This window comes from Suillus fuscotomentosus (genome assembly GCF_016647785.1).
Source record: "Suillus fuscotomentosus strain FC203 chromosome Unknown F5891scaffold_38, whole genome shotgun sequence".
In the NCBI taxonomy this organism is placed as follows: domain Eukaryota; kingdom Fungi; phylum Basidiomycota; class Agaricomycetes; order Boletales; family Suillaceae; genus Suillus; species Suillus fuscotomentosus.
The window spans coordinates 157,912-172,339 of NW_024539550.1; the positions used below are offsets into that span (position 1 = coordinate 157,912).

The 14,428-nt window shown below is 45.7% G+C and overlaps 4 protein-coding genes across 4 annotated transcripts; 2 read left to right on the plus strand and 2 right to left on the minus strand.

Moving 5' to 3' along the window:
* Positions 1 to 2,250: 2,250 nt before the first annotated feature.
* F5891DRAFT_1190646 (uncharacterized protein) lies at positions 2,251 to 3,646 on the minus strand (the record flags this gene model as incomplete). The annotated part of the gene is made up of 8 exons (XM_041367340.1): positions 2,251 to 2,297; positions 2,361 to 2,585; positions 2,641 to 2,747; positions 2,796 to 2,924; positions 2,983 to 3,143; positions 3,192 to 3,383; positions 3,444 to 3,559; positions 3,628 to 3,646. 8 exons carry the CDS (start codon positions 3,644 to 3,646, stop codon positions 2,251 to 2,253), a joined length of 996 nt encoding a protein of 331 aa, XP_041224148.1.
* Positions 3,647 to 5,452: 1,806 nt separating this feature from the next.
* Positions 5,453 to 6,179, plus strand: F5891DRAFT_1190648 (uncharacterized protein; the record flags this gene model as incomplete). Its single annotated transcript, XM_041367341.1, has 4 exons — positions 5,453 to 5,532; positions 5,584 to 5,619; positions 5,690 to 5,749; positions 5,804 to 6,179. 4 exons carry the CDS (start codon positions 5,453 to 5,455, stop codon positions 6,177 to 6,179), a joined length of 552 nt encoding a protein of 183 aa, XP_041224149.1.
* Positions 6,180 to 6,408: 229 nt separating this feature from the next.
* Positions 6,409 to 7,113, minus strand: F5891DRAFT_1190649 (uncharacterized protein; the record flags this gene model as incomplete). Its single annotated transcript, XM_041367342.1, has 3 exons — positions 6,409 to 6,535; positions 6,585 to 7,020; positions 7,068 to 7,113. The coding sequence occupies 3 exons, from the start codon at positions 7,111 to 7,113 to the stop codon at positions 6,409 to 6,411; spliced, it is 609 nt and encodes a 202-aa protein (XP_041224150.1).
* An 831-nt stretch (positions 7,114 to 7,944) lies between these two features.
* Positions 7,945 to 8,617, plus strand: F5891DRAFT_955319 (uncharacterized protein; the record flags this gene model as incomplete). The annotated part of the gene is made up of 2 exons (XM_041375315.1): positions 7,945 to 8,118; positions 8,168 to 8,617. Coding segments are annotated over 2 exons (624 nt in total), but the record flags the coding sequence as incomplete, so codon positions are not given.
* Between the last annotated feature and the right edge of the window lie 5,811 nt (positions 8,618 to 14,428).

Here is a 14,428-nt window from a genome sequence, read left to right on the forward strand (position 1 = left end):
GGGCTTGTCTAGAATCGCTCCAGGTAAAACCTGGTGGGTTCCATCCTAAGTGAGACATCGTGGGTTCTGGGTTCGTGCACCTGTTACAAGTAACAGTGCCTAGAGATGTTAACTTGACCTTTTGTTACGCTCGGCATTGTTTAGATGTCTTAACGTTTCAAGGATCAAAGTCAAAGTCAATGTTCTGATGAAGATGAAGCTAGATTGCAGGCCCTGGTCTGTGTAGGTCAAGTTAAAGATACAAAGTGTAAAGAGTAAGGTATATATAAGAGTATTGAAGTGGAGCTTGAATATGAACAGCGAATAGGAAAAAGAGAAAGAGAATTGTACAATAGAATGTAATAGAATACTATGGAATGAGTCAATGTGAAGAAGTGACGATGTGAAAAGTGAAAAGATAGAACTGTAACACCACCATTGATGCATCCACGGCCACCATTGATGCCCTACCAAATGCGCTCTTGTACTATATATATCACATCCCACCACTTCCAATGGGTACTGCTGTGCACATCCCGCCATTTCCATCCCACCGCTTCCAATGGCCTGCTCCTTGATGCACCCCTGGCACCATCGATGCGATATTACCACCAGTATCATTAGCAATCCTGCCGCTGCCAATGAATGTATCACCCATTTATTACTATATGGTAGATAGCCTGTATTAGTGTGATAATTGAACATATGGCATCATAAAATAGAAACTTGTTTGTTTTCAAACTTGCGCCGTCTGTGACATATATACTTACTACTACCTGCATTCACTAAGTGCCTACGTGTCATAGTTCGAATGTTCAACAGAGATCACGTGATCTCTCCACTCAAAATTCGCTAAGTCGTTGGTCTATGTCAAGATGATCTCATTAAGTCACAGCGGTCAATACAAATTATCAAAGGATGCTATCAAGATGCTATTGTACAACAAATCAATACGCAGTGCCTAGCCAATCACGCCTTGGTCCGCTTTTTCCTAAAATACGTCAGCGTGTGAGGCAAAGTATGCAAAAACTAAATCAAACATGGGAGCACTGGAAGCCTCACTTTGTGCAGGCCGCTTCAACAAGTGAGGTGCTTTGGCCTCCAATAAATTCTCCTTCCCAGCATAGAATGAAACACTGTTAGTCCCAATAGCATCTGCAAGGTCGTTGCATCTAGATTTGATTGGCACGCACTTTCTGCGTACTTCAGTGTCCAAAGCGACATTCATCAAGCTATCTGATGATGAAGCGCTGGAGGCACCACCAGTTACATTGACAATAGGGTTGGGTGAAGGACCAGGTGAGGGCTCCCTTGTGGTAGCAGCAGACTCATCAGCCAATGGCTTAGCAGCAGGTGGCTGCTTTTTTTTGGTTGTGCACTGGGCAGAAGGGGCAGAGGGCTGAGCGACCGTTTCAATGGAGGGTATAGCCTGACCAGGCGATGGCTTAGCGACAGACGACTTCTTGGAAGAGGATTTAGCCGGCTGCTTGTTCTTGGTGGCACACACAATGGGAGACGGCTGTGTTGCTGTTTCAGCTGAGGGTTTGGTCGACTTAGTATTAGGACGCTTCTGGCTGTCTTCCTTTTTGGTAGCCTTCTGGGCAACCCTTCTGCCAGTCGTCATGCGAGCCTTGCCGATGGAAGGGAGAGAAGTATCGTCCATACTCAGGATCGGGTTGGGAGAAGGTAGAACAGGTCGCGAGTCCTCATTGGGCTCACTGGCAGGAGGAGGCAGAGCAGGAAGTGAGTCGAGTGAGTCCTGCAGGCTGCTTTGTTCAGCAGAACCGAAATTCCAGCCTGGATTGTTGTTGTTCACGCTCCAGGCCTGGTTGTTCCAATTTGCAGCCTGAAATCCCTGATCAAACGAAAACTCGGGGGTGATGGCGCCTGACATGAATGAATTAGAAGGAGGGATGCCGAAATCGAAGTGGTTAGTCGTCTGTAGTGGAAATGCGGTTCCTTGAGAGTGAAGGGACACATCAGACCCAGAGAGGCAGGAATTTCTGGTGAGTAAAGCATGGCTGGTGCCCTGCGTGTCATATGTTGGTCCTTGCATGCCATACATTTGATCCTGTCCACCATACATGGCATGGGCACCGTACATGGGCTGAGGCTGCATGTCATACATTGACATGCCATAGAATGGCGTGCCATACTAAAATATCGAGAGTCAGGTGCGAGCGTTGATGCCGAGACCGAAGAAGCACTTACAGACGGTAAACTGGCAGTCGTCTCCATCGATGCATGCATCACAGGTGATCCCCCAAGACTTTATGCATCAGATGCATCACCTAAGGATGCACCAGGGATGGGGATTGCTGATGCATCAGACCGATGCATCAGCTGCTTGTCTAAAGGTATATAAAGACTGGGCAACTCACCAGACTCCATGTACTGATTCGCCTCGCCCTCATCCACATTTAGCTGAGATTCTTCCTCGACGTCTGTAGACTGCGCGTTGGGCTCGTCTTCTTCGCCTTGCTCGTCTTTGTCCCCATCCTCTTCACACTCCTCCCCATCCTCTTCACGCTCCTCAGACTCTTCCTCAGCAATGCCTCCAATCTCACTGCTTTCGGCCTTGTTGTCGGGCTTCCACTTGTTGCCAGCTGCATGCACTTTCAGTGAGTGTTGCCACTATTAATGTGAGATAAGAAGACTTACGAAATATTTGTTCTGCATACAGCTGGAAGGCTGCCAAGAAGTCGCTATCAGCCGTCTGGTATAGCTCGGCAAAGGAATCGCCTTGAGGTGTTTCTGAAGGATGACACCTTCTCTGTGTGAGTGGCAGTACAAGCTGACAAATCCTCGCAACTTACGATAATGTCGTCATGTCCCAGTCATTTCTGGGATCAGGACCAGCAAACATAAATGAGACCATGAAGCGAGTCTTCTGCTTGACAAGCTTCGCGAAGCATTGACAAATGACAGGTAAGTCATCTATACCTCTGTAGAATTTGAATGGCATTAGTATTGAATACACTGATAGAACTGAATCACACGTACTGCATGATTGCCTCTGCATCTAACTCTTCATTGTCGTTGTTGTCGGCGTCATCGTCAAGAATGTTCTTCTCATGCTTGGTGCGCTTCTTGTGAGTGAGTTGTTCCTCATACTTTTCATGAATCTCTGCCTTGATCTCTTCAGTCTCATCTTCCAGTAACTCCTTCGAGAATTTTCAACCAAGGGCCACACGCTTGCCGGACGTTGCCACATTTCCGGCATCTTGCTCAGCCATCACCAAGGGCTTGATACGCTCGTCATAATACAGCTCTGAATAAATTTTGGCCTCTGACTTCGCACATCTCTTCGGCTGCAGAGTATTGTCAAAGACCGTCAGTTTCTTCTTTAGGCTGCGGTTCTTCTTAGATTTATTTACACACCAGCGAAACCAAGTGTGTAGTTGCTGTTGTGGATAGGTACTGATTGTGAGAACGCAGCATAGGTAACACGCCAAAGAGCTTACCGCCTCACGCGCCTCCTCTGCGAGCTCAATGACCTTTTGCTGCTCACAGGTAAGCTCAACATCCTTGGGGATGTCAGGATAGATGACCGCACGTTCTGGGAACTGCGCGAACCAGGCTATACGACACGGAGCCCAGAAACGTGAGTAATCCTTTTCCTTCGTGTGGACCATATATGTCACTAACCGATCTTGAAGCCAGACATACTGTTCATCAGTGGTCCACCTTGCTGCTGGCATCTGTAAGTACCATGTCAGTCCACAGAGCAGCATGATGAAATGTCGGCATGTCATACTGTTAATTATTGAATTAGGTCACATATCACGTAGCGTGCTGAATGTAATGTATGAAAGCAAAAGAAAAAAGCCTTATGTACCTCAGAACAACACTTGCGATTTCATGTGTGCTGGTCAAACTTTTTCATTTGTTGCCTTGAGCGCACTCGAGGCTCAAGAATCAAACGCAGAGACTTTGTTTATAGAGTTAGGTATCAAACAAAGTTTAATTTGGCGGCTCTGGTACTTCTAAATATACTATGCTTCTTATTTGGCGGCTTTGGTACTTCTAAATATACTACACTTCTTTGTTGCTATCTGCCTCGCTATCCTCCAACTATGGTATGGTTGAATGCTTCCTCGAACGGCTCCTCAAAATGCAAGACCATCTGGCCATCTGCAGACACAGACATTATGGTAAGTGGTACCATAGAGTTGGTCTGCTTGTGTTCGAACCAAGCTTTAATGCACTGCAGTCGAGTAGTCAGAGCTACAATGTATCTTAATAATTTATATAAAAATACTTACGAGTTTGTGCTGTTCTTCCGCCTGAAAAAGGGAGTGTTGCTGCTCAGTGGTGAGGACCTCGGACTCTGGAATGATCGGCCAACAAGCAAAAAAAATGTCAAACAACGATGGCCAGAATTCCAAGAGGTCGTCGTATTGGCAGGCTAATGAGTACAAGGCCATCTGGTCCTCTAACCACTTCAGTTGATCGCTTGACCATTCTGGTACCAGCGGCTTGGGTGTCGCTGACTGTGAAATTTATACTTAGCCTGGACCCGCTCACATACCTCAGTGTCACGTACCTGAGTGTGAAACATTTGGCAGCTGTTCATTGAAACTCTCTCCTGCAAATATGTTTTGCAGACTGTAAACATTAGCTGTAGTCATTATATAGAAGAAAAATAGATCGCATACCTCAGCAGATTTTAGTGGGTGTTTGCACGTACTGATTGTCTGAGATGAGACTGATATATGCTATTTTTGGACTCCGTGGCAGAGTGCTGGATTGCCTTCAAAACATCGCGCCCTACAAATAGAATGTCCTCCGAGTTGAAGCATCATGAATATGGGAGAGATTGAGCTTACCGGAAGTATCCGCGCCATAATTCTAGACCTCCACCTAGGTCTTGCATGCTACTGGCACTGTCTCTTATATTGGCAAAAGTATACATATGTACATAGAGATATATACACTATGTATTAGCTGGTTTTGATAATGGCAAGCAAATATGCACTCCGGATGTTGAGGAAAACTTTGTGAATTTGTTTAATAGGAGTCTTGCTACTAGCAATGATTGATTGGCATGCAGTAGTAGATCAAGGTGTTGCGACAAAAATATGTTCGCTAGACATTCCCTCAAGGTTAATTTAATGGTCAAATATTCACCAATGATGCCTATGGTATCCATACACACGCTGCACCATGTTCAACTTCACAATTCAATTGTCTGTAGGCTACAGTGACATGTTATGTTATAAATCTCGTGTAAATTCCTCAAAATATGTTCACTAGACATGTTCTTACTTTAATATAGCAGTCACACATTCACCAAATGATGCCTACAGTACCCATACATACGCTGCACTATATTTTATTTTACAATCGGTCGTCTGTAGGTTACAGAGACATGTTATATTATAATTCTCGTGTAAATTACCTACCATACGAACTCCCGGCTCATTGCGATCTTCGATTTGTTAACCTCCCACACTTACTTCATAACCACACTATGACTCGCCCTCGATTGCACTGGACTCCTGAAGAGAAAATGGAGGCAGCAAGACGATCCTGCAAAAAATATTATGACCGGTGAGTTGTATACACAGCAACGCAGATTCTAATACTAACTATAATGTGTAGGAATCACGCTATCATCAGTTTGAAGGACAAAGCAAGGTATTGACTCCAAGCACAGTGAGCTTAATCTTCTTTCACAAATGTCTGATTCACTTTCATGTCATTGCAGCATCAATGTGGACTCTCAGAAAATTCCTAAACAACGTGTTAAATTATGCGCGGGCAGGAGGTGAGTCTATCCCAGAGCGTTTGGTTACCTCAAACTAACTACTTATTTTACAAGTGGGACTCTAGCAAATGTAGATGCTGCACTCAACCGCCTCATGAACGGCTCCTCGACTGAGCTTTTTGACAACTTAGTCCACAATTTCAAAGTGAGCACAGACATCAAGTCTTGCATCCAGGCTATCACGACTTTGCTGGTAAAAGTAGAGGAACTCCAACAACAGGTTCAGGAATGCCATCGCGCAACTTTGCAACACCTTGGTGTGGGGAAGGAGCTGCGTCAGGTCGAGCTTACTGCTGGAAGAGTAGATGATGTTAACAAAGCACTGGAGGATGTTCTCATGCACGCTATGGATGATATACATTCCCTCCTTTACCATCATGCGCGAGGTGAGCTGCTCTATAAGAAGACCCCTGATTTTGCTGTGTTGTAGAGTCTACAATATACATCTGTCTCGTTGTAGATTATGCATTCCTCCTTCAGGACATGCTAGTGCTTCACTTTCCCACTTGACTTAGACGTATTCCGCGCCTCGCGCATTATCTACATTTATTCACAGAGTAATTGCCATGAAGAGTCAACAGATCCTCATTATATTGTACGGATCCTCACTACAAAAATTGTATTTGAACTATGTGAATCAAGAGTCGCCTATCTTCCCTTCAAGGAAGCCATACTGCTTCTCCTAGGTCTATGGCATCCATGATACGCGAAATCCCATCATCCAAGGACCGCGCACGACTATACGAAGATGTTTTCACCCCAATCACATGGGGGGAAGTGCATGGCCTGTGATTCAATATCAGATACTGGAATTAGAGTGAGGAAAAAACCACACCATGTATCAAAAACGCCAACACGGCGACCTCGGTTGACAAGGTAGAATGGTCCATTTGCGTCAGCAGATGGAATATCAAAGGTGAAGCCATTGTATTGCTGCTGACGCCTTTCCTCCCCGTTGAAGGTTGTTGTGGTTGTTGGGAGGATGGATGAAGACAGAACTGGGAGGGACACAGGAGGCTGAAGAGTCTGCACAACAAGGGGGGTGGGAGATTTAGTCTGCGCAGTGGGAACTGGAGTCTGCGAAGTGGAAGCTGGAGTTACAATGGGAGAGGTCGCGAGATGAATCTGGGTAGTGGGGTGAGGAGCAGGGGGCTGAGGAGTCTCCAAAGTGGAAGGTGACTGTAACTCGGTACTGTCAACAACAACTCGAATGAGATTGTGAGCGTCATCCGGGGAGAGCATCGACGAGGATAAAAGCTGTATTACAGCATCTGCCAATAATGAGTGAGAATCAATGATCAATGATGAAACAACGTACCAAGGATAGTTTGACCTTCACGGTCCAGACGGTTGTGGTTCGCCATGAAAATCAGTAAGGACAAAGAAGAGACGAATGAACTCATGAGTCTCCAACTTAGATGACCTTTGTTGGATGTATCGTTGACCGTTAGCAAGAAGGAATATGATCAGGTACAGTGCTGTATGACGGTTTAGGATTATTACATAAGCGACTTTCACAACTGTATGCATACATGGTAGAGGAATTTCCTGCTGCATTGTTTACCAAAACTGACAGCCGTTCACGCGCACAAATGGCAAAGGTACTGCCACTGTCATCCAAGAATCTAGGTAAGTGGAAGATCAATGTCAGATCGCTTACTAATGATTTCACAGCTGATGAGTTTGTCGCTGGGTGGTACTTGGCATGTTTCGCGAGCATGAGCATCTCTGCTAGTGCTGCTTTGCCCTCTGCGGGGGCAACATCATCCCAGGTGATCCATTGCACTGAAGAACTATCACGAACTCTACATGCCTTGCGGCCGAACAAGAAGCGGAAGAAGAATCCCAAGCTGAATTCCTACTTGCGCACTTCCAAGCCGTCAGGGATTCAGCATCGTCAGCATACTCAGTATCAAGTTCGCGGGGATGGATCTATTAGCTATACGCGGTCATATCTCGAGCCTCCTAAGAACACCCAGGCAACAACCCAGCCTAAGTCGACAACATCAGCCCTTATCCCTGATCAATTTGATAACACTGTTGAATCATGGGATGTCGATACTGTGCCGTTCGACGATGAAGATGTAAGAATAGGTCGCGCACCAGGAGTAAGTTTTAGATTCGGATCATGTGTTCTCATTGCTCAAAGTGTGTAGGATCATCCATTACTTGTGTGGTTAAAGGATCGCCCTCTGTTTCTTGAAGAGATATTGCATCTCGAAGGCAAGGGCAGCCTCAGGAACGCGCCGTGTTCTGGGTGCGGTGATCTTTCCCCCAACTATCGTTGTGAAGACTGTTTTGGTGTCAATCTCCAATGTTCATCCTGTATCAAAACTGCACACCAACTCCATCCACTCCATAGATTGCAGGTCAGTTGTCCGTTTTGATAATATGAGATGTTCTGACTGAGCTCTGCAGAAATGGAATGGAATGTTCTTTGAACGTATCACCCTGAAAGCCCTTGGGCTCCGAATCCAATTGGGCCATGCACCTGGTCAGGTGTGCCCCAAACCCCGTCGCGCCTTCAATGATGATTTCGTTGTCATGGATTCTCATGCTATTCATGAGGTATCACTCGACTTCTGCGGTTGTTCAAATGCAGTCGCACACGTACAACAACTTCTTCGAATCTCTTGGTTTCCTTCCACGACGGCCAACCCTAAAACGGCAGCAACATTCTGTCTCCTGGAGGAATTCCATATATTGTCTTTTGAGTCTAAGGTATCGGCTTGTGAATTTTACAATGCTCTTATGCAGAGAACCAACAACACTGGTCTGGCCCCTGTGAAGGTTAGTAAGCATGTTGATCAGCACGCTCGCAACAAAGCTAATGCGATCACAAAGTCTCGATATGAGTGTTTCATATGAATGTTACATGAATGGCGACATTTAACCATGCTTAAGTGGTCCAGCAGAGGGCATGACCCCAAAGGCTTGGATGCTACAGTAGAAGGAGAATGTGCCGTGTTGTGTCCAGCTTGTCCGCACCCTGGTAAAAATTTACCGGACAATTGGAAGAATGCTCCTCAGGCGAAACAGTGAGTCGGAGGCTCTATCATATAGGTGGATACTTAACGGTTTTGTCAGTTGGATGTATGCATTGTTTGTCGCCATTGACGCCAACTTCCGTCTCAAGCGGAAAGTTGTTTCCAACAATATCATGGACCCCAGTTTAAGTTGCGGCTGGACTTATTTTGTAGAGGAGGCAGGGTACAAGGAATTCCTCACAGAGAAGATCGACATTGTTCAAGAGGTAAGTCTCTGGTCCGCTGTACTGCGCTGGTTACCTGCTGATCGTGTTTAGAAATCTACTTGTTCCAGTCATACTGCAGTCAACATGGCAGATACGAAGACCAACCGGTGTAGAGACTCATGCCTCTCATGGCATGATATGGCAGTTTCCACTAGGGAGTATATAGCACCAACTTGCAGCACCACTCTGTGTGCAGTCTGCAGCTATCCCTATACGAGGCGCAGCTTTCCCGCGCACACTTCCCGCGCTTCGCGATGTATATGCGCATGCGTGCGCGCGTTCCCGCGCTTGAGCGCCCTTTAGCGCCAGCCATCCAGAAGCATCCATCCACTGTCCACCAAGCCCTCTAGTGTGTATATTTCTATTTCTCTCATCTGCATATTGTTCCATCTTTATTTTTATCATGGACTCTCACCCATATATATCTTACATACCTACTCGGTAGCACTTTGGCTCTGCATGACCGCGCTTAGGCATGCTATATAAGCGCCAGCAGTACATAGTACTACACACTTTCCATTTTTTACCACTTACCTTACCTTACTTTACTTTCCACCCACTATCTGCCTAGAAGAACATAGTAGAAATCCATTTTGTCTATACTTCACATCTCTCTTCTCTTGTCTTACATCATATCCTCACTTAAGCTTACTCCTTCTCATTTCCGCATGCGCGCGCACGCTTTCCCGTGCTTCGCGCTAATACGCGCGCGTGTTCCCGCGCCTTCGTGCCTTGCGCGCACCTGTGCTTTCTCACGCTTCGCTTCAGCGTGTACCTCTAGATCTTTGCTGCACTCGCTTCCCCTTTAGGGTCGAACGCACTTGTCTCCTCAGGTAACGCAGACTAGGCAACACGCGACCTTACAACATTTTTTAGATACAGTTAGGAGCTTCATTTGCTCCTCTCTGTATTGTTGTTTCTACACTGGGGCCTGGCTGCTACTGGTCTGGGCACCATCGACTGCGCCCGTCACAATATGAAACGGCCAAATGCAGTTGGAGACCTTCAAAAAGGTGAAAAGTAAGTATTATTGAACTTCGGGATATGCATTGACTGACGGCCAATAGGTATATAAATATGGACTACTTATTCTTTTCGACCCTTCGCCATTCATCCCTGAAGACTCTCAACATCTCCTACGATATTGCCTGCCAGTGGCATAAAAAGCTATGGCAGCGTATGAGCGCATTCCCTACTTCAATGCAGTTCAATCACACTTCCAAGGCCATCTCTTTCTTCGTGCCGAAGTTTCACTTACCTGCGCATGTCGAGAAATGCCAGACTACCTTTTTGTTCAACTTCAAACGAGGTGTTGGTTGCATGGATGGCGAAGCGCCAGAACGTGGGTGGGCCAACATCAACCCCGTTGCGTCCAGCACCAAGGAGATGGGACCTGGTGCACGGCGGGATACCTTAGATGATTTTTTTGGCGACTGGAATTGGAAAAAAGTTGTCGGTCTTGGTTCATATGTCTCTTGTGTTGGGGGGTTGGGCTCATTTGTTTTCTTAGGTAATACTATGCAGCGCAAGCTTAAAGAAGCTGTGCCTCAATGTGTGGATCATCAAGCAGCCCTTAACGACCTTGAAGAAGGCCTTAAAGAGGAGTATGGGGAGGTTTTAGAGCAATGGAGATCGCAGGTGGAGGCCTGGGAGAATGATCAAAGTCAACTTAATCCCTTCGAGTGAAACTCAGATGGTATGTGACCCATTCACCATTACGAAGTACTGACACATTGGTTTTCATTTCAGTAATAACACTAGTGTCCGTTTGGCTAGCGCTGGCCAAAGAAGAGGAACAAAGCATGCAGAGTGGTGCCCGTATCTCACTTCACGAGGATTGCTCCCCTAGTATATTGATCAATTCGGCGCTGGAACTTGAGGAGCAACAGTACGTCTTTTCGTACATTTTCACTTGTGTGGTGACTCATACTTTCTCCCAGACGGCGCTTGAGAGCTGACAAGGATGGTCGTGGTTTACATGTCACGGACAATCAAGAAGGTAAATTAGTCAAGCGTAGTAATGCATTACAGCGTTGCCTCGATTCCTGGGTCAAGATCCAAGAGCTCTATATGCCCAACGTCGTGGCCATGCGGATCTCGAACAATGCAACCGCTGCAAACCCTTCCTCCATCTCTTCCACCGCTGAAAGCTTCAAGTTATGGTTACCTTCGCAGATCGGGAGGTCTCTACCTTGTGATCAATCCCTGCAGAGGACAGAATGGCGACTTCGATACACTCAAGGCCATGACGCACTTCACTCTTTGCGCTCCTGCCTGCGCGCTCAAACAGCCATTCTCAAGCACAAAGACCGACACCTTCGAGGACAAGGGGCGAATACCAGAGCTCACAACACTCTCAAGGCGATTGACATTAGGATCGAATCCGCTACTAGGAGATATGAAAGTGCGCATAAGGCACTGGTGGTTCTAGGTAATTTGTTGAACGAGTCTGGCTGGCAATCTTCGCTACATCCCTTAAGCCACCAAGACATACGCTCAATGTCCAACATTCTTTGGGGAGAATCCGAAGGCAGACGAAAGCTCTTGTGGATCTGGAATATGCGGGGCGCTGGTTGAAGCGAAAAAGATGATAATGGAGCTTTGGAAGGTAAGCATTATCCAAGAATGAGTTCTCTTTCTAACGATGCTACCTACAGACATGAGGATTGAATGGTGCAAAGCGAGAGCTCGCGCAATGCGATGGGAGGAGGAAGTAGCACTCCTTTGAGAGGAAATGCATCACATAGGAGCATTCCTGAGGTGGGAAGCGAGGCATTGGGATGAAAGGCGCAACGAGGTTGTACCGACTAACGTGGAGCATGAGGATGGGTGCATAGTGTATGCACATCGTCAGGCGCACTTGCGCATGCAACTGGCAGCCTCGTTTGAGGTGAATTGGGCACAGACACTATCTCATCTGAATGTGCAGGATGGGTCCGAAGAATGTATTATATAGCCAGTAGCTAGTAGTACATCTACCAATATATATCATGCATCAAACAAACAGCAGGAGCAAACAGCGGGAACGTCGGGGGATGCATCAAATAAACAGCGGGAACAGTGGGGGAGCATTAGCGACAAGGAGTCATGCATCAGAAAATATTGGGGGATGCATCAAAATAACAGCGGGAGCGTGCATCAGCTGGGAGGAGTCATGCATCAGAGAACACCGAGGGATGCATCAGAACAACAGCGGGAGCGTGCATCAGCTGGGAGGAGTCATGCATCAGAACAACAGCGGGAGCGTGCATCAGCTTCAGATAATGCATCAGCATTATAGGGAGACAAGTGATGCATTAGGGATGAGTGGGAGGAGTAATGCATCAGGTATACAAGTATTGCTACTATGCGGGGGCACTACAGCTGTAGGATGAATGCATCACAGATGCTCTACAATTAGAGCAAGTAATGCATAAATATGACACGAACCTGTGGTGACCCATGTTCATCATAGGACCAAGGGCGGTGTTGATGCCTTACCCTTGAACTCCTGACCCAAAGCCAAGCCACGAGCATGCATCAGAGCACGATTCCAGCTGTGATAGATATCAGACATGTAAAGTTGGTGAACTCAAAGATGACTTGCATGGACGCTACCGGAATGCCAGCAGGGAATGCAGTCACAGATAACACCAGTTGTAGACACATTTGAGATGCTGGTGGTAGCAAAAGATGTTGCAGAGCTTGCAGCAGAGTGAGCTAAGAGCTCTGGTATTCTAAGATTAGAACGTGTATTGTCAAGTGGTGCTTAGAATTGACACAGAACTCATACCGCGTTACAGAAAGTGGGACTTAAAATGCCGCGACCATATGGTCAACCATATGTCCTGTATTTACAGTTGTAATAACCGTACATTTACGGCGAAATACGGTTATGGAGAAACCGTACACCATAACCATATACCCCAAGGCTGAAGTGCCGACGGTACGGGTACGGTTACCATATTATGCCACCGTACATGCCCATAATATGGCCTATGGTGGCCAGCCCTAATATTGTGGGACTCAAAGTCCAAAATATGCTATAACTGCTATTTGACACTGAGCACTTGAAGGCATCTAAGCGCAGAATGTCGCACTATTGTCTAAATACTTCTGCTTTATCTCAGAACTTCCTCAGGTCATTAGAATCAAACTGGAAAGTTTGATGTGTAATCTGCTCTTTTTCTTCAACCAAGTCAAGACCTTTGGAGAGAATCAAATTGTTCTTGTACTTATCATTCCGACTTTGCATCAAGACTTTGGTCATACATTGAACTTTTGTGCCTTGAGGGTTTACTTCTGAATGAGTTCACTGGAAGGGCATCTCACTGGTCTTAGCCAAGCAGTCAATGCAACAGAATCTAAATTTGTCTGTGTGGGTTCAAAACCTACCAAATATTAAATAGCCAAGTGATCGCCAGAGTCAAAATCTGTTTCTCTTAGACTGCACAGGTTTAAAACCTGCCAAGGATAATTTTCATTTTCTATAAAAATTCATCTTGATATATGCTCATGGTTGGTTCGCTTAAAAGCTCATCAGAGTTGTGTTTAGCCAAGTGGTCATCATAACAGAATCAAAATCTGTTTCCATTGGAGTGCAACAGGTTTGAAACCTGTTGAATGTCGCATTTTTTTCTATTAGAACATGTCTTGAATATTTGCTCATAGACAGCATCTCAGACACTGATCTATATGTTTTTTTTTCCTGTTAGAACACACCTCAAAATGGACTCATGTGTACTTTCCTGAGAGCACCATCTCACTGGTGGTGTGATTTCATAAAATAAAAATGTCATCATTGGCAGGTTTCAAACCTGCACAGTCCAAGAGAAACAGATTTTGACTCTGATAATCACTCGCAATTTCATCTTTAGCAGGTTTTGAACCCACGCAGAAAGATTTGGACTCTGTTGTATCAACTGCTTGGCTAAGACCAGTTAGATGCACTGCCGATGAGCCCATTCAGAAGCAAATCCTCAAGGTACATTTATCTGCATTTTGTCAGTTCTAATATTAATTTCCAACATCCCCCTTGAGTCCAACCATATGTGATCCTTCCATCATTGGTTGTCACTCATGATCCAGCTGTTAATATCCCAAGACATCACAAACATCATTGGCCCACAATGATGGTCTGTCATCAGCACTTTTTCAGAGCAATTGCTAGATAAACAGGTCTTGAAGTCAAGAGCCCCAGAAGAAGTCTGATGTCTTTTGAAATAAGAGTGAAATAAAAGAATAAATCATGGAGACCATACTATTGAAAGAACTGCCTTGTGGATTCACTTTTGATTGGGTTCATTGCAAGTGCATTCAACTGGTCTTAGTCAAGCAGTCAATACAACAGAATACAAATCTGTCTGTGTGGGTTCAAAACCTGCTAAAGATGAAATTGTCAAGTGATCACCAGAGTCAAAATCTGTTTCTCTTGGAATGTGCAGGTT